The sequence below is a fragment of the Palaemon carinicauda genome, chromosome 22, assembly GCF_036898095.1.
Source record: "Palaemon carinicauda isolate YSFRI2023 chromosome 22, ASM3689809v2, whole genome shotgun sequence".
Classification (NCBI taxonomy): domain Eukaryota; kingdom Metazoa; phylum Arthropoda; class Malacostraca; order Decapoda; family Palaemonidae; genus Palaemon; species Palaemon carinicauda.
In genome coordinates, this window is record NC_090746.1 from 64,787,297 (window position 1) to 64,807,633 (window position 20,337).

At 46.3% G+C, this 20,337-nt stretch overlaps 1 protein-coding gene across 1 annotated transcript in view; it reads left to right on the top strand.

Annotated features, from left to right (window-relative positions):
- LOC137616492 (beta-1,4-mannosyl-glycoprotein 4-beta-N-acetylglucosaminyltransferase-like) overlaps positions 1-15,883 on the top strand; it is a 52,223-nt gene extending 36,340 nt beyond the window's left edge. The window contains exon 3 of the mRNA XM_068346304.1: positions 13,942-15,883. Within this exon, the coding sequence (XP_068202405.1) occupies positions 13,942-15,135 (1,194 nt within the window). The 3' untranslated portion in view covers positions 15,136-15,883. The remainder of the gene's footprint in view (positions 1-13,941) is intronic.
- The last annotated feature ends 4,454 nt before the right edge of the window (positions 15,884-20,337 follow it).

The window sequence follows — 20,337 nt, forward strand, 5'->3', positions numbered from 1 at the left end:
ATCTTGGTTATGTCTCCTAGGTCACCTTTCCTCCCTGACCTGTCTAGTTCCAAACGGCCGCCTCAGGATGAGATCCCTGCAACGGCGGCTCAAGTCCCGGTGGAACCAAGGCAACGATTCCCCGTACCTTTTGGTCCCTATGGGACCTGCGGAACCTTTGAAAGGGAGTGGATCTTCGCGTCCTTCCCCCGCATTTGATGCTGTTCTCGGACACGTCAAAAGAAGGGGGTGGGGGGGCCACGTTCTGAACCAAAGGATCTCAGGCCTATGGTCAGAATCAGAAAGGTACCTCCACATCAGTCTGCAAGGAATGAAGGGCGTATGTCTGGCCCTTCAACAGTCCCAACAACCCGGGCGGGTCACTCCGTGAGCGACAACACCACGGTAGTGACTTATTTCAACAAGCAGAGAGGTACCTTTTCATAACTGCTTTCCCATCTTGCAGTAGAGATACTGAGATGAACCGTTTCCACTCAATACCACTATCAGCTCGCTTCATTCTGGGCAAAGGAATGTGCTCTCCGACAGTCTGAGCAGAGCCTCGCAGATAGTGAGTGCCAAGTGGTCTTTGGTCCCTCTAGTAGCCAACAAAGTCCTGACTTTGTGGTCTTGTTCGCGACAGCCTTGAACTTCAAGCTGCCGCTGTACTACTCCCCAGTCCCGGACCCCAAGGCACTCTGGCAAGATGCCTTCCTACAACGGTGGGACAACATCGACGTCTACGCCTTCCCACCGTTCTGTCTGGTGAGAAGAATGCTCAACAAGACCAGACTATCGATCAACCTGTCGATGACTCTGATAGCTCCGCTACGGCATCATGCAGAGTGGTTCCCGGACCTTCTGCATCCCCTGACGGAACTCCCGAGAGAGCTTCCCCCACGACACGAGCTACTCAAGCAACCACACTGCAACATCTGCCACAAAGCCATAGCATCGCTTCGGCTTCACGCCTGGAGACTATCCAGCATTCCCTCACAAAAAGAGGCGTTCCGCAACAAGTTGCGAAGCGGATGTCACGACACCTGCGAAAGTCATCCGCAGGGGTCTACCAGGCGAATGGGAGAGTCTTCTGTGGTTGGTATCGTGGGAGAGGTATCTCTCCCTTTGATGCCACTATTCCAGCAATAGCGGAATTATTGTATACCTGCGGGAGGGAATGCGCCTTTCGCTCTCGGCGGTGAAAGCCTATCGCTCAGCCTTAAGCCTGGCCTGCAGGCTGAAAGGAATAGACATTTCCTCCTTGCTGGATCTTTCTTCGCTCATACGAAGCTACGAACTTACCTGCCCCCAGTCGGAAGTGAGACCTCCTCCATGGAACATGGTTCGGGTTCTTAGGGCTCTCAAGAGACCTCCTTGCGAACCATTGCGCCAGGCTTCTGATCGTCACCTGACTTGGAAGACTGTGCTCCTGCTCGCTCTGGCCTCGGCCAAGCGTGCCAGCGAACTTCATGGTCTCTCGTACGTCGTCGCCCATTCAAGAGGAGAGGGGGAGGTAACGTTCAGGTTCGTCCCTGAGTTGGTCACTAGTCTCAAAATCTTGGAGCCCGGACCTTCGGTTCGACTCCTTCAGGATTTCGAGTCTCCATTCTGTAACAGATGACCCAAACCATCTCCTACTATGCCCAGTAAGGAGTCGGAGGTGTTATCTTAAGAACAGCTGCAGTTCATCCTCACGTGCAAGCCCTGTTTGGGAGCACAGGAAGGATGGAGAGGAGGGTCACCAAGAATACCTTTTCAGCCTGGATTCGGAGGGTCATCCATCACGCCCTGAATCCAGACCCTCCTCCGTGACGTTTCCTTGGAGTACACGACGTCAGAGGCATCGCAACGTCCCTGGCCTTCAAGAGGAACTACTCTGTGACGCAGGTGCTACAAGCTGGAGTCTGGAAGCGTCAGATGACCTTCACAGCCCACTACCTGCAGGACGTGACCCACAGGAGCTTCAATACGTTTTCTATCGGCCCTGTGGTGGCTACACAACAGCTGGTCTAACTTCAGGTTCCTTAATGGACAGGTAGCAGAAGGTTGAGGGCATTGTTACCTGGTTTTAGACTGCATGAACGAAAGAAGTATGTCTGGCCCTTACTTCTTTCTTCATCCTCCCCTCTCTTGGGGAAAGCAGCATCCTGGGTTCTCTGCATAGCTGACCTCAAACCTCTGCAAGTAAACTATGCTTCCTTGTGTTCCTAGTATTAAGATAATACTGTCGCGTCCCCCATACCCTGACTAGGTGGTATTGGGAACGTCCTAGCCTAGAATTCCATCTAAGGGACTTCAGGTCAACTTCCTAGGACAAGTCACACTTCATCCCTCCACACACGAGCTTATGTAGGCCGGACGTTCCTTGTGGAGCAAGGAATTTGCGAGGTGCAGGGACTTTTTTTTCTCGAGTGCTGCTCACTCGGATTCTGAGCCCCCGGGCAAAGCCAAAGCCAGTAAGGCTGGGACTTTCCACCCTTCCTATGGGGTAAGTCACCCCATGTAAATAGCGTGGTTTGTATTTCGGTTACGGAACAAATGACAAATTCTGAGATAATTTGTATTTGTTCCAACACAAAATACTTACCTTCGAACTACTTTCTTTGGAGTCACTTGTGATCCCTCTATCTCGACCAAGGTTTTTCCCGCCGTTACCCCCCTTACTCCGCTCTACATAGGCTTACCCCCGCCGCCAAGGAATGCGCCCTGAGGGCAGGATTAGGGCAGGTCACTGCTTCTCTGGGTCAGCGTCCTCATTAAGTTCCTTGGTCGTGAGCAGTACACAGCTCACTCTCGTCTCTCTCGATCCTTTGGCGCGTTTGTGTTCCACGTGTTTCCAACGTGGGGACTTGTGTTTTTGCGTAGTGCGTTATTCGCAAGTGTTACAGTGCGTTCTCCCTGTGTATATCCCCAGTGTACGTATAGCTCACTAGTGTTGTGCCATTCGTGTGCGAACGATGGAGCATGTGCCCTGTTGCCCTGGGCCTAGAGCCGGAAAGTCGTTTGGGGCTTTCCTCTCAAAGCCAGAGGTAGACCCTCACTCCCTTTGTTCCACGTGTAGGGGGAAAGTTTGCTCCTCCGCGGACACGTGTCCGGAGTGTGTAAGTTGGGATGATATCCAGTGGGTACGCTACGGTACCAAAAAGAAGAAATCTTCCAAGCGTTCCCCCAGGAAGATTAGTGTCGTTTCTTCGTTACCGTCGGCCAGTGATCGGTCCGACGAAGCCTCGGCTTCTCCGTCTCCTTCGCAGAGGAGAGGGCAAGAAGCCTCTAGTGTTGTAGAAAGTCAAGGCGTTCTTCCCAGGGAATCCAGTGCGAGGGAAGAACCAAGGGCGGGCCCCTCTAGGGCTAACGAAGGGCCCGGTAGTGCTTCGGGTGAGTCAGGCCTTGTGGTGGGGGGCCACGCATCCTCTGAAGACCCCTTATGGGGCAGTGTTGTGGTTTCAGAGTCACCTCCGCCCTCGTGGGCCGGTGCGTCGGGCTCTCCCCCGCCAGGGGACAGCCAAACTAGAGTTCGCCGCCCGAGTAGCGATGCCTTCGGGTGGAAGCTACCGAAGACGCCAGGGAGGTCACCGCTAAGAATGGACGTGACCCTGGACCCCTGGCCCCCTGGCATGGATAGATTAGACTCTGTGCCGACGATCTCCACGGCGGTTCCCGAGGACTTCCTCCAGCATTCGATCTCGGACACCCGGCGGCGAGGAAATTCCCCCGCGGATCACGCTAGCAGCTGTTACGCGAGGAACGTGGCGCCGTCGGACTCGTCAGTAGTAGACTCATCCTCCGAGGAGGAAGTCGGGGGAAACGACGCAGGAGAAGGGAGCTGTCCGAGAGCGAACATTCCCGCTCTAGGTCAAGGTCGCAGCCTAGCAAGAAGCGCTCCCGCTCCCATTCTCGTAAGTATAGGAGAAATGTCTCTCCCGGGGGTGCCTGGGTCTACGTACCCTCAGGAGAGTCCAAAAGGCTCCATTCACCAGACCCTCGATCCAGCGAACGTGCGTCTAGGCTGCCGCTCTCTATGCACAGCCTAGAACCGCGCGACCTGGCGCGCAGGAAAGACCTCTCGCAGAAGCATAAGTCCTCGAGGCCTCCGGTTCACCCCGCCCAGCGGGGGGAAACGCGCTTCTTTGCAGGCAGCCTGACCGCACCAGCCCAGCTGGTGCGGTCATCGAGGAAGAAGGAACGGTTCCCGTTGTCGGGTCAGCCCACCGGGACCGTGACTTCCGCTTCCAGAGCCTTCGGGCAACCGAGGGCCCTTCCTGAGCCGGTGGTACCCACCTTGCAGCGAGATCCACCCTCTTACGGAGCTCACTACGGTTACAGGGCGGCCCCCCTGGACCCAAGGGCTGGACGACCGGTCTGCCGAACCAGCAACCCGGCGCCCCCACTCCAGGCCGAGGCCTCGGCTGACGGAGGAGAAGCTCCCCCGTCGGAGGACTCCGCATATAGAAGAGTGGTGGGCCTCATCAGGAGGCACCATGGGATTACAGAACCCTCGGCGCCAAAGGGAGATTCCTGGAGATCAAGCCTCCTGAGAATTACCCATCACGCCACCCTTCCGAAGTCCTCCCTGGCCCTTCCTCTTGCCCCAGACCTAGTACTAGGGCAAGAGTACATAGACAACTTGGTGGCCAGCAATGCGGAAGCCCCCAAGTCCCAGAGTGCCTCGAAACTGCTCCAGGGCCTCAAAGCACAAGGGAAAGTATACATTCCAGAAGGGCGGCGCCCAGGCCCCTGTAGAGTGGACCCGGCCTTGGACATCCTAGGACAAGGCGGCTCAGACGAAAGGGCCTCGTCAGCCCCGGTTTCCTTCTCTCCTACGGAAGCCGCCATGATGGAGGAGATGTCACGGGACCTGGTTAACGTCTCCTCATGGCTGGACTGGTGGGCCTCCACTTTAGTAAACGTGCAAGCCTCCGTCGACCCCGAAGATCCTGAACAGCAGAGCCTCCTGACGGACCTTCTCACCTCCGGGGGGAAAACTCTGAAGTTTCTATCGTACCAGGCGCTCGCCCTGACGGCCAACTGGGTCCTAAGGAAACGAGACACGGTCCTAGCTAAGGTATCGAGGAGGATCCCGGACAGAGAGGCCCGAGCTGTACGTAGCCTACCCTTGTGGGGTGAGTCTCTGTTCCCATTAAAAGAGCTGGAGAACCTAATGGAGAAAGTGTCCAAGAAGAAAGAAGCCAACGTCCCCAGACCTGCGTCGTCTAAAAGGCCGCCATACAGGAGGGCCGCCTCAGATAGCGCCGTGACTCCTCAGGCCGCCCCCAACACTTCGAGGAGGGACGCCCCTTCCTCCTCCTGGACAACAACTCCTCAGCCCTCCTGCAGAGGAGCACCATCTTCTTCCAGCTCCTTCAGGTCGGGTTACTCCGCCTCTAAGAGAGGCAGATCAGGCCGCCCCTCTAGAAGAAGGTAGAGGGAGAGGCCCCCTACTCCCGCCCAAGCCTCGGGTTGGGGGATGCCTCAGACCGCATTGGCAAGCATGGAAAGCACAAGGAGCGGATCCTTGGACGGAGTCCGTCCTGAAGGAAGGCTACAGGCTCCCCTTCATAGCGGAACCACCCCCTCTTATTCCAGCCAGCCAGACAGAATGGTTGGCCCCCAGAGACCCGATGAAAAGGGCCACCCTTCAAGAGGAGATTTCCTCCATGTTAGAGAAGGGGGCCATGGAAGAGGTCCTGCTCCCAGGCCCAGGCTTCTAGTGCCGCCTGTTCCTGGTAGAGAAAGCAACGGGGGGGGGGGGGGGTGGAGATCAGTGATAGACCTGTCGGCCCTCAATAAGTTCGTCAGGAAGACGGACTTCAAGATGGACACCCCAAAATCCGTCCTGCTGTCCTTGAGGGAGAAAGATTATATGATGACTGTCGACCTCAAGGACGCATACTTCCAGATCCCTGTCTACCCGTCGAGTCGGAAGTTCCTCCGGGTAAAATGGGGTTCCCAGATCCTGCAGTTCAAGACCCTTTGCTTCGGTCTGTCGACGGCCCCTCAAGTGTTCACGAGGGTCTTCGCGACAGTCTCAGTGTGGGCTCACGAACGAGGTATCCGTCTCATCAGATACCTGGACGACTGGTTGCTCCTTTCCAACTCAAAGGCCCTCTTGGAGGAGCAAGGGAGAAACCTCCTCCAGTTCTGCAGGAATCTGGGAATCGTAATCAATCTGGAAAAGTCGAACTTAACACCATCCAACAGAATGGGATACTTGGGGATGACGTTGGATACCGTGCAGGGGAAGGTTTTCCCCTCAGAAGACAGGATACGGAACCACAAGCACATCATTCAGCCGTTCCTGTCAGAACATTCCAGGAGGGCGAGAGACTGGCAGAGACTGATAGGTCACCTGGTCTCATTGGAGAAACTGGTTCCCCAAGGGAGGATGAGGCTCAGACCCATTCAATGGAACCTCAAGAGCCTCTGGTCCCAGACAGACTCACAGAAGGCGTTAATTCCAGTCCTTCCAGACACGAGAACCTCCCTAGAATGGTGGCACTGCCAGTCGAACTCCCTCAAGGGGATGCCCCTCGGGTCCAGTCCCCCCCGAGTACCTCCTGTTCACAGACGCCTCCAACCAAGGGTGGGGGCCCACCTTCTGGAAGAGACAGCAAGCGGTACCTGGTCGGAGAGCGAAAAGCGTCTACACATCAATGTCCTAGAACTAAGAGCAGTCCAGAAGGCATGTCTTCACTTTGCAAGTCGGCTAAAGGGAAACACCGTGGCGTTAATGTGCGACAACGCCACGGTAGTGGCCTACATAAAGAAGCAAGGGGGCATGAGATCGAAAGAACTGTGCGACCTCGCCATAAGCATCCTACATTGGGCAGACGAGCAGCAAGTGGTGCTGCTAACAAAGTTCATCCCCGGGAAGAAAAACGTTCTAGCCGACGGCCTCAGCAGAATGGGTCAAATAGTGGGGACAGAGTGGTCTCTACACCCAGAAGTAGCCAGACTCATCATTCAACGCTGGGGCTCCCCGGTGATGGACCTCTTTGCAACAAAGCTCAACGCCCAACTACCGGTCTATTGCTCCCCGGTCCCAGACCAAAAGGCAGCCCTAGAAGACGCCTTCCAGCACAAGTGGGACAACCTGGATGTGTACGCGTTTCCCCCCTTCACGTTGATAAGGCAGGTACTCAACAGAGTAAGGGCCTCCCGAAACCTGAAGATGACTTTGGTAGCGCCCTGGTGGCCGGAGAGAGAGTGGTTCGCGGACCTAAAAGACCTAGCGAGCCAACCGCCTTGGCCTCTGCCCTCCAGGTCAGACCTCCTGCACCAACCGCACTTCTTCAGGCTCCACGACAACCCTCTCTCTCTTCGCCATCACGCCTGGAGACTATCGAGCGGCTCTTGAAGAAGGAGGGGTACTCCGCCACCACAGCTAAGAGAATTTCCCTATACCTGAGGAGATCCTCTACCGCGGTATACCAGGCGAAGTGGGCCTCCTTCACGAAGTGGTGCTCGGAGAAACACATTAGCTCTCTTAAAGCTACGGTCCCGGACATAGCTGAGTTTCCGGTGTATCTTAGAGATAAAGTGGGAATGTCAATCCCAGCCATTAAAGGAGTTCGAGCCGCCTTAGGCCAAGTCTTCCTCCTGAAAGGCATCGACCTGGGGACCTCGAGACACATAGCGATGCTGATTAGGAGTTTCGAGCAATCCTGCCCCCCTCAAGCTTGGAAAGTGCCCAGGTGGGACCTAGCCAAGGTCTTGAGGATGCTAAGTCGTCCTCCCTTTGAACCCCTGAAAGATATCGGGGACAAAGACCTCACCCTCAAGACCGTCTTCTTGCTAGCCTTAGCTTCGGCTAAGAGAGTGGGCGAGATCCATGGTCTGTCTTACGATGTTTCGCACTCCAAAGGGTGGAAGGAAGTGTCCTTCAGGTTCGTGCCCTCCTTTGTGGCGAAGACTCAGAACCCAGCAGTCTGGGACCCGAGGTTTGAAGGTTTCTCAATTTCGGCCATTCCCAAGACGGGCATTACGGAAGACTTGAAGTTATGCCCAGTACGGACGCTCAGAAAATACCTGGAAAGGACAGCTCATCTCCGACCAGGTATCAAGAACCTCTTCGTTTCCACAGGTGTTAATAGGAAGCAAGTTTCCAAGAACACCATTTCCTTCTGGCTGAGACAAGTCATCGCTAGAACCTATGAAGAGGATAAAATGGCAGTGCCAGGCACTCCCCGCCCCCATGACATCAGGGGTCTGAGCACCTCCTTGGCCTTTGAGAGAAACATGGCGGTGGGGCATATCCTGCAGGCAGGCACTTGGTCGCACCAGTCGACCTTTACTGCCCACTACCTCAAGGATTATTCAAGAAAATCCTTGGACGGGTTCTCCATTGGGACAGTCATTGCCGCCCTCCAAGCTGTGTAGCGGTAGGCCAGAGGCTGTCCCCAACGATGAACAAATTCTTCGCGACTACATCAGGAGAAAATCGTCAGAAGAAGTTTTAAGAGGTGAGTCTTAGATAATAGCGTAAGGTTCCGCAGTTACCCTCGCTCCGCACTCTGATAGGCCCCGCATTCCATAGCCCTCTAGGCACTACGTGCCGAGTCAAGTGTCAGAATAGCACTCCCGCCTCCTAAAGTATAAGTCACCAAAGAAAGTAGTTCGAAGGTAAGTATTTTGTGTTAGAACAAATCAAAAATTTTAAATAATTTTTATTTTTCCTAACATACTTACCGAGAACTACTTTCGGGTAATGGCCCTCCCTTCCGTCCCCGAGTGCCATCCTTCCATTGCCAAGTTGGGCTAAGCGACGAACTTAATGAGGACGCTGACCCAGAGAAGCAGTGACCTGCCCTAATCCTGCCCTCAGGGCGCATTCCTTGGCGGCGGGGGTAAGCCTATGTAGAGCGGAGTAAGGGGGGTAACGGCGGGAAAAACCTTGGTCGAGATAGAGGGATCACAAGTGACTCCAAAGAAAGTAGTTCTCGGTAAGTATGTTAGGAAAAATAAAAATTATTTAAAATTTTTGATTTTTCCTAACCATACAAACCTTAGCTATTTACACATATTTGCCCGCCAGCCCTGTCCCCCAAGGCAAGTCCTACCTCTAAGCGAAGTGAATCAGTTCACCGGTGTGTGAGGGGGGAGGGGTAGCTAGCTACCTCTCTCCCACCCCCTCGCTAGCTAGCGAGAGGGTAGTTAACCCTCGTTAGAAATTTAATGCCTCGTCATTTCAGCTACGCCGAAAGTAATACCCCATGTAAATAGCTAAGGTTTGTATTGGTTAGGAAAAATACAAATTATCTCCGAATTTGTCATTTTTCAGCAACAAACTATAGACAAATTTGCATTGATGTCTTGCTTATGTAATATCATGGAGAAGATGGTCAATGCAAGACTGATGATGTACCTAGTAAAGGGTATTTTATCACCTATCCAGTGTAGCTTTAGAAAAAATGCACTCAATGACTGATTTGTTGATACGACTTGAGTCCTCTACTTGTGAAGACTTTGCTTCCAAACAGCACCATGTAACAGTCTTTTTTTTTTTAACCTTGAGAAGGCATATGATACTGCGTGGAGATATGGTATACTTAAAACCATTCATAATATGGGATTACGAGAAGTGTTATCATTGTTCATTCAATCCTTTATTTCACATAGCTTTTTTTAAGTGAGAGTTGGGGAAGCTCAATCAGAGAGGAAATGTCAGGAAGGAGTTCCCCAGGGTAGTGTGCTAAATGTAATCCTATTTGCACTGGACATTAATGGGATATCCTCCGTCATTCCCCAAGATATTCTCTCAACCTTATTTATAGATTATCTCTCCATATCATTTGCTAGATCTAGAATGTCGATGGTTGAGAGAAAACTACAATTCTCAATTGACAAAATTATTCAATGAGTTGATTTGAATGAATTTAAGTTTGTTGCCATACCAAAAAATCTTCCATTATTTATGTGGATTATCTTTCAGCGTAGCTGGAAGGTAGACATTAGACTTTAATTGCGCGGTGGCAACCCTGCCTAACCGCTTGAACGGGTAGGCTGGGGGTTACCCAGCCGCCTCTATATATACTCTCAGAGCAGTGAGAGACGTCACTTTTAATTGCAGGGTGCAAGGGTGCTGCTTGCGGTACTTTCATGTCTTCGCTGGAGACTAACCCGCACTCTCTGTGTCCTTCATGCAGAGGGCATCGCTGCGAGCAGGGTTCGCCCTGCACAGAGTGTAGGGAGTTGCCTGCCTCCCAATGGGAAAAATTTGGGCAGCACTGGAAGAAGACGGCGAAGTGCGATCTTTCTCCTCAGGGGCAAGAAAAGCACGGTTTTCTTCTTCACGCACCTCAAATCTCTTTCTAAAGCTCCTTCTTGCTCGCGCTCTTCCGAGGGACGATCGAATAGGAGCGCATACCGACTAACTCTTTGGCAGCCCCGGGGTACTGGTGGGTTTGCTTCCCCTAGAGGACCATCAGGGCCTCTATTCTAATGGTTTTAATCAGTGTTATTGTCTTCTCACTTATCGTATTAACTTTGTCTGTAACAATGGAACATAATTTTGGGCCACTGTGGAGCCATACTTCCTTTCAGATTTGTTGCAGGTGTGGTCGTCCTTAGGGATTTCGGGATTCCCTTCGGAGGAGGAGCTGGTGCGATTAGGAGCGCAGACCACTAACTCTTTTGCAACCCCTGGGTACTGGGGGAGGGTTGCTTCCCCTAGAGGACCATCAGGGCCTCTATTCTAATAGTTTTAATCAGTGTTATTGTCTTCTCACTTATCGTATTAACTGTATCTGTAATAATGGAACATAATTTTGGGCCGCTGGGGAGCCATTCTTCCTTTCAGATTTATTGCAGGTGTGGTCGTCCTTAGGGATTTCGGGACCCCCTTTGAAGGAGGAGCTGGTGTGCCTTCAGCGTGCTGCCAGGAAGGACCCTTCTCTGGAACCATTGACATCTGACGCTCTGGAACTGTGTGAGGTCCATCTTTCACCCTCTCCTGGCCCTTCCACGTGTGGACGAGGTGATCGCTCGCGTTCGCCTCTCCCTGCTAACGAAGAACCCTCTCTCCATCCTGGGAACTCGTCGTCCCCTAACCTTCAACCCTTTGTTACTCCCCACAGGAACCCGTAGGTTGCAGGTGTAGATCTTATGGGGACCAGCGCTCCTACCACCAACAGCGCTAAAGGACGAGCATCGCCATCGCCTCGTTCTTCTGGACACTCTTCCCCTTATCGCCATTCGCAACGATCGGAAAATCTGACTGATCGTAGGTCATCACGATCCGAGAGCCCTTCTTCTAGATTTGATTAATTGATTGAGAGTTTTCTGGCAACCTGACATTTAAGGTCATTGACGCCGTCTTCTTCTAGAAGGCGCTCACGCTCTAGAGCTACACGCTCACGAGACCGCAGGTGTAAGCGCTCTCCTCGGAGGCGTTCCTCTTCCTAAGGACAAGTCTCGCGATTGCGTTCTACATGATCGTGAGCACAGTCTAGACCTAGGTCCAGATCTCTACGATCAAAATCATGAGAACAGCGCTTGCGCTCATGAGGACGACCGTTCACGTTCAAGAGGCTGATGCTCACGTTCGCGAGATAGGCATTCACGACGTTCCCGCCGTTCTTGAACTAGATCTAGACACTCCTGTTCACGAGCACGAATGGCGCGTTTGCCATCAAGGCCTAGACGTTTCTCGCCGAGAGGTAGAGGTAGGTGCACGCACAGTCTATCAGGGCGTAGCCGCTCAACCAGACCTTCCAAACGACCTTAGACTGGACCTGATGATGAGAAGATCATTCCTCAGACAGGCGTCCAGCTAAACCCCCAGTGCCTTTCACTGCCTGGGGAGTTTTAGTGAAGTGTTCCCCTACGCAATGCTTGGAAACGAGTCCCGCTGTGACACGTTCTCCAACAAGTGGTTCCTACTCAGAGGCCTCCTCTGGCAACTTCGTCGGACATAGGTGCTTTTCCGAGGCAGCTGGAAGGCGTTAGACCCTCCTTTTCCTGTGTGGCTCGTAGTGCTCCCGTTGTAAGCACTTCTGCTCGTGTATCGCGTCCATTGACACGTGAAACTCGCGATTTTGAGCATAAATCGTGATTTCTCGTGCAAATTGACGGTTTCCGCAAGTAATTCACGAGCAGATGTGTCGAAACCGCGAGCAAGTGCGGTACCAACACCTTCGCCTCGACCCTCATAATTCTTCCACCTCCGGCGGAAGACCCGACACCCTTTCCAGAGGGTTTCATAGTGCCTCCTAATAGGTTCGCTTACATACCTATAAGCCTGGACCTTTCTTCGTGTCCGAAGGAACGTGTTCCTCTGCCTCGGAGGTTATCACCTCCATCGACTGGAGCTCCTTCTAGAGTTCCCCCCAAAGGACACTCTCCTAGGGAAGTCCAATGTTTACCTAGAGGATTAGAACTTTCTCCACGGGTGAATACGTTCATATCCACCCTGCTGAAGTCTGTGAACGTGGCTCCTCCACCACCACAACCTCCAACTGTTCCAGTCAAGGCAACCCCAAGGATCCCTTTTGTTTGAACCCTTGTCCAGTTCGTCAGTTGGGAGTCAAGACCCCAGAAGGAGGTCAACGGCAGACAAGGTGTGCAGATCAACTCCACCCCGATCGCGTGCTGAAGGTCTTAAAGCCTCCGACTCTTATATGACCAACCTACCCTTTACTCTAGTGAAGGTAAAGGAGGTCATCACTAAGAGACAGAAAGGGAGGATGGGAGGCGTAACACCATCTCATGCCGACATCATCCGCCCTAGGATGAGTAGGGACTTAGGCTTGCCCAGGGAGATTACAATCCATCCCATCATCCCTCAAGACATTGAGGTAGTCCCTCCGGACCAGTGACCGATTTCCTTACCTCTTCCAGTGGAGGAACCTTCAGCTCCTACTGCCAAGGCTTTGTCAAGTGCATCGAAAACCTCTCATGTTCCCCCTCTTAAGACCGTGAAGGAACGTCCTGTGTGTAGGGAATCGAAGAACACTTAAGATGAAACCCAAAAATGCCTCGGCATAAGAAGCTCGAATGGCTGAGGCACAGAGACGGTCCCTTGTGGCTGGTCCTCCCAAGGATACAGTTGACGACCCTGATCACCCTAGACACTGGATGTGAGTCTGGAGGTGGTTGAAGAGCGCTTTCTTTTCCCAACCTTGTTTCCTGGAAGGTTGCAGATCACATTGGTTTCTTTTTCCCTAGATAGTCTTTACAGAAAGGGGAGAGATGACCTCTGGTGACATTCCCTCTCATACAGTACTTGCAATCGAGAACTTTAGACAAGAACCAGTTACTGTATTGCTTTCCATCACTTACGAGGGGTGACTTTTCCATTTGTATGCGTGCTCATGAATACGATTCTGCTTCTCCTCTGGATTAATCTCTTCTGATCTGTCCACACTACCGGGAACACGATTACCTGTCTCCTCATGGCTCATGGACCTGGCGATATGTTCCTACGTATACAAGCGATCGGGAACCTAGCTTAACCAAAAACCAGTGACCATCTTCGCGCTCGTAAAGATTCATTGGTAATGTAGCAAGATCAGGGACAAAAGGTTATATGTCACTTGGTATTAATCCCAATGTGGAGAGTACTCACACCAGCTAAGGGGAAGAAAGCACAGTACTGTACTTCTGTTTTGTAGGATATGAGTGTCAGATGGTTCTCTGTTGGGTGTGGACCACAATTATGTGCGACTAGGTCCATCATCAGCATCCTCTGGTTACAACCTCAGATTCATTCTCACCCCAGGCAGTGTATACTAGGTGAGGAAGAAACGATCCTTCACCAAGCACCAGGTCACACTCAGCACCAAACCTGGCTGATTGCCAGAGCTAGTATAAACAGTATAGGCATAAGTGAAAGAAATAATTTGTATCTTTGAAACATGAAGGTTACTTTTTTAAATTTTATATAAATTTCCAACAATGGGCCTGTCAGTGTTGTAGTAACTGGTTTGGTTTTATTTTTTAATTTCATAAGTGCTTCATGTATTTCAGGTTTTTGTTGGTTTTTGGTTCTTTCAACCCATGGATCCTGCCAAGCAGTTTCTCAAACGTTTATTCACTGAAGGTGGTCAAACAATCCTTCACCTAAGAGACCAGCCAACAGTCACAATGTATGCAACGTATGGGAAAGATATGTGTGTGAGAGAAGGTACACTGGTCAAAGCCAGCTCAGAAGGTAAATGCGTTTGTCGCCCAGGATGGCGGGGGAAGAGGTGTGGAGTTCCTGAAATTATGCAAAGAACCGATTGGATGCAAAATCCAGAATTATCAAAAAATATTCAGCTTAGAAAGAGACCAAGAAGAATTATTATGGTAAGTCCATTTATCCATGAGTATGATATCTTTGAAGCTAATGTTAATGAATTGGTTGGACTTGTAGATGTTTTTGTTATAGGTGAAGCCAATTATACTGTCGTTAGTAATAATTCCTTACCAATTTTAAGTAAGTTGAAAGATGGTTGGCTTAAAGATACTCAAAATAGAATCATTTATGTGCCTGTGAGGGAAAGTGACTTAAAAAAAAGATCTTTTGTTCAAAATCTAGTTCAAACTGGGTTGCGTTTAGTTAGTGATATCCGTCCAGATGATCTCTTTATCTTAACTAATGGAGAAGAAATACTTCGCCGTGATGTAGTGACATTTCTCAAACTTTTTCAAGGTTATCCATTGCCTGTTAAGTGTCAGTTTAAGCATTATCTATATGGATTTTATTGGTCTCTTGCTGAAAATAGCAACATTACCAAACCTGAAGTTTGTGCATCATCATTTCAATTCCTTGCCAATGCTTTTGAGTACCAGGTATCTCGTTTACAAGAGGGAAGTGTATTAGAAGAAGATCTTAACTTTTTCACCTCTCATGAACAACCAGTGGTTAACTGGACAATTCCAGAAGCAGGTTGGAGGTGCCATTTATGCCTTTCTGTAGAAAACATCTTTGAAAAGTTTTCAAGTAGGTCGCAGAGTCCTCCAAAATGGCTGTTATCAAGCTCCACATACTCCAGCATATCTCCATTTATCCAGCGTTTGATTAAATTTGGTCAAGATGAGAACCTCGAACCTGTAGGTGTCCCCGTTCATAATATTGCTGAAGAAGAACTGCCTATGTATTTGAACCAAAAAAAGGAAAAATTTGCTCACTTGTTTAAAAACCCCTACGAAACAGCATCCATCCATAACATTGTATAAGTGCCTTCCCTATTTAGTTTTGTAAATGCTGAGGGGTACCATTTCCATTTTTGTATGATAAATGGAGCAATGCTTCAGTGATTTGACATTTTGTCGTGGATGAGCTTATGGAAAGATAAAGTTTGCAAAGTAAACCAATGAAAATATTTTGCAGTTATGGACACAAGTACAGAATAGTAGAATACATATTCATTTTTCAGAGATTAGTGTTGTTATTCATGTACTTTATATGCGTTGACCATTTCCTCATGTTGAACTCATCATAAAATCCTACCTAAAAATCATCTGATAATGTTTTTGCAAATGTACAGTTATGGCTTTTTCTCTTTTTCCCTCATTTACATAACTAATGCATTGAAAAATATTTTCCAAAAACAAACCAATTTTCTTCATAGCCCATAAAATACAGTACTCATGGCCTTCATAATCCTAGGCTCAACATTCCCAAGTCAAAAGAAAAATCAGAACTTCTGCTATATGGCTTTGCAGCATATGTATCTCCGTGGCCCTGATAATCTAGTAAAAACTTCTCATCTCGCTTTTTCAACCTCCGATTTCTTTTATTGTCTGTTTTATTGTCTTACTCTTGTATAATTTAGTAAATTGCTATATTTTTCAATGTACTTTATTACTAGTACATGTTTCACCAATGAGTAGTTACTTTTCTTTGCTTACCCTTATCAGATGGCATTTACCTTGGATAAATAGTACTTTTATTTTGTAAAAGTTAGAGACTTCAATTGTTTAATGGCATTTGTTATTTCCATCCTTCAGTGTTTCCTTGTTGAAATTTAGGAAGCTAAATGAGTATTGATTAAAGATATAAAAAGTACTAGGCTTCATCTGTTAGCTCAGTTAGTTTTACTGTCAGAATTCAAGTAGCTCAATTTTATGTTATTTATGTTACCAATGAGATATTCAGCATTTTATCAATTAGGAGTCCATTAGGTGCCTCTAATAATTTTAGTAGTGCTCATAAGGCTTTCAGGTTTTATCAGTTAATAATCTTGCAGTTAGTTTAATGTAACAAATCACAAACCTTATTCTGTTTTATTTGATGTTAAAAGAATATTGAAATTATGTATTTTATTTCTTGATGAATTTTAGAAATTTTTGCAATCACGCTCTTTTTGGACAATGATTTATTAGTAGTGATTGCTTATTAAGCCTTGCAATTTGGAATACTGTACTTATCACTGGTGCATATAGAGCAGCTGATGACAGCTATTTATATGATAATACTGTATATATATGTACAGTATACTTTATTAATTTTTGCAGTACTGTGCTACATCTGTATTTGTATACAAATACAAATTTTATTTCCTATTCTTTCTTAGATGCTTTTATTAATTAGTAATGTTTTATTCAGTTTATCTGTTGGGTAGCTTTGAATTTATAAAAATCAGTTATTATTATCTGTATTTACAGATATATAGTCATTTGTGGTTTTCATTTAACTTTTAGAATTATTGTAAAGAAATCAGTTTTAGTTAAGGAGTCATTTGCTAAAGTTTTATGAAGAAAACTTTTCACACTTCTGAATTAAAAAAGTATATATTTTAATTTTATAAACTTTAGTATCTGCACTAAAGTGCATGAAGCATATAGATTTCTCTTTTGATAAATAACAGGGGTTTGCTGTTAAGAGGAACATATTTGATATTTTTTAGCTTTCTTGTGTGCCTGCTTATTTGACCATCACTTCGGTAGAATCGTTGACTTTTATGCTCCCAGAGATGTTCCTGAAGTTAGTCCTTTCCAAGTTTGGGATATTCTTGACATGTGTGTTCTGTTCTTACTTTTGTTGTGAGTTGCAGTGCAAAGTTTTTATCCTTAGCAGCCAACACTGCTGTCTTCACCAAGGGATCATCTTCTAGAGAACATAAGACTTAGACCATGGGTCATAGCCTTTTCTATCCAATTTGTTCTTGTCACATTACAGTCTTAAGGGGTTTTGGAATCTCTGCATTATGCACACACATACGGTATGGTAACATAATAATATGAATAGAATCTTGTATCTAACTTTAGATTTTATAGCTAACCAACGTTAGATTTTTGTGACCATTTGTCACATAATCTCAGCAACTGATTTTAGAGCCTTCATTTACAAATGTTGGCCTTATAGCTGGTCTTGCCTATGGAAGTGCAAATTTAGGATGCTTATCATAATCTCTGCTGGTCATATAAGTCTTTGCTTAGGTATTCCCTGGGGTTCCTTTTCATTCTCATCTTTAGTGCTAAGCTTGGTCGTGCAGTCAACCTGTAACTGGGATTGTGTCCAAGGGGGAATACATTGGTTTCTTGCCATTTCTAATTTTGCTGATATGACTTGAAGGAGCACATTTCAGCTCTTATCCATTGTCAGTCTTCTTCAAGCTTCAAATCTCCCCTTAATGAATACCCCTTAATGAATGATAGTTAGAATAGTAGTTTATCTTCTCACTGAGGTCCATGGAAGCTGAGTGAACAATGGTCCTGATCAAGTAGTGTACACTTATTTTTTTTCAAGTAAGCCCAAGGAATTGATGTTTTTTCATGAAGGCAGCTTCAGATCTTATGATGTTCACTTCTTCCAGACACAAATAATTCACTATGGAAGAAGGTAGGATGCATTAACTGATACAGTTAATTGTACTCTCTCTCTCTCTGATCCAACAACTTGGATTTGCTCGGTCTTCTTCTGATGACTTAACTTAGCACACCATTCTCCAAGCCAGTTTCTTTCTAAAGTACATGTCTGCTATATTACTTTCATCTCCCAACTGTTTTGGTAAGGAGGAAAGACGATGAATTCCTCTTGGTGGTTTATATGCTCCATTTTGAGATTGCCAAAAGGAGTATCCTACACCATCCCCATATTCTTGATGGCTATGCAGCATGCTTATAAAGCACAAAGCTTTCAGTTCACTTTGCATACGCATGATAGGTATTATGCATCCTCCCTGCATCGCAATTGTTAAGTCCCATAAAAGCTATCATTCATCCCTTTTTTTGTAAGGGAATTGGTGGATGAAGTTGCAGGCACAGACCATTCTTCTGTAGGGTGTCTTAAAAAGCTCTTCCAAGCAGATATTTTATTGACCTCATTGTGTCTCATGTGATGATGGTTTGAGGTAGTGGTTGGTAGTATTGAGCAGGTTAATTCTTATACCTTTCTATAGCTAGACAGCAATGCAGAGGCACTAATTATTTTAGATATTCCAAGGGGAGATGTCAAGTATATGACCCAACCCAACTGATTTCATGCAGTTCTATTTTAGTAGTGCTAGAGGATCTTCTTACTGTACTGTAAAAAGATCCATATGGGGGCATATTCAGCACAGTGTATGGCCACAAAGCCAGCAGCAAAAACTTCCTGATTTGACTTTTGAATAGTGTTCAAGGTTTGTGAAGACCATGAATGTGGGTTGTATAAATGATGGGTTTGAACGGAAAGAAATTTTATTGTATTCTCATTTAATAGGTTTTTCATCATTTGGTTTTGCCTTTTTTAATTGCCTTAGGTAAAATGTTTCACTGAGAGGTATATCATATTTTTTTTCTATGCTTGTTGTTTGCTATGCAAAATACTTAAGAATAGCTTTCAGCAAAGAGCTCATTTGTTTATTGCAGTATGAATTTTAAAGGTCCCAGTGATACTTTTCAGCAAAGAACTCAATTGTTCATGGCAGTATGAGATTTAAAGGTCCCTTTGATAGCTTGTAGCAAAGAACTCAATTGTTTATTGAAGTATGAATTTTAAAGGTCCCAGTTATAGCTTGCAGAAAACAACCCAATTGTTTATTACAGCAGGAGTTTTAAAGGTCCCAGTGATAGCTTGCAGAAAACAACCCAATTGTTTGTTACAGTAAGAGTTTAAAGGTCCCAGTGATAGCTTGCAGAAAACAACCCAACTGTTTATTACAGCAGGAGTTTTAAAGGTCCCAGTGATAGCTTATAGCAAATTACTCAATTGTTCAATGCATTATAAATTTAAAGGTCCCATAGATAGCTTGCAGTAAAGAACTCAATTGTTTATTGAAGTACGAATTTTAAGGGTCGCAGTGATAGCTTTCAACAAAGAACTCAATCATTTATTGAATTATAAATTTTAAAGGTCACAATGATAGCTTTCAGCAAAGAATTCAATTGTTTATTGCACTATACATTTTAAAGGACCCCAAATGCCTTGGCAAAATTACCAAAAATCATGTTTCCTTCCTTTTGGATAATTGTTAAGGTTTTGATTTGATGAAGAAAACCATTACTCATGAAGCACTTTAATTAAAGTTTAAATTATATATATATGGTATATTCTCTTTACCATATTGATGGTATATGATGAAATCATTTTTTTTTTTCAGAAAACTGTATAGACATGGTAATAAGTTTCTTATAATTTATTTTTTATCTCAGAATAGGTGTATTTTAATAATTTTTTTATTCTGCACATAAAATAACCTTAAATTTAAAGCTATCAGCATTTAAAGTTGTGTGTTTTTAGAGGTAATATATTCTAAAGTATTTGGAAATTTTGTTTTAAAGTAATGCTTATGATTGTGATGAGTAAACGGGAGGAGGAGGAAAAATAGTAATTTCATAAACCCTTCAGACAATGCTGTAGAATTTCACAATAACAGAAACCCCCATATCACAAGTAATTTATTTTTGTTAGTTAAAGTATGTTAGTATCCAAACATTATTATACCTGTAGTATAATACTACCTTAATTTGATGTGGAGGAGACTGGATTGGGTGCTATTTAGCTTTGCATGAAGGAAATAAGATCATATTGAATTCTACTTAGCAATGTATGATTTTTGATAGGCCTGTGACAAGTATCTTCTGTGATACTTACAGTGTTTATATTATATTATTGTGTTTGTGCTGTGATAATTAAATGTGTTGCCTCTTTGGTGAACTGCTCTACACCACAGAGCAAATATCATTTGAATTCTTTATTCAATCTATACTTAATTCATACAATTTGCATAATCAGCAATCTTGCTTTATACTTTATTAACAATTTTTTTCATTAAATGACAAATAAATGTGTAATTGCAAAATTTGATTAGAGTACAGTTGTATATATATTTTTTTTTTAACATGTTAATAAATGTTAAATATTTGTAAAGGAAGAGCAAAAGGATGTACGGTACTTTAGGCTATACCAGAAACTTCTCTTTGGTAATGAATATTTTCTGTGATTTAATACAT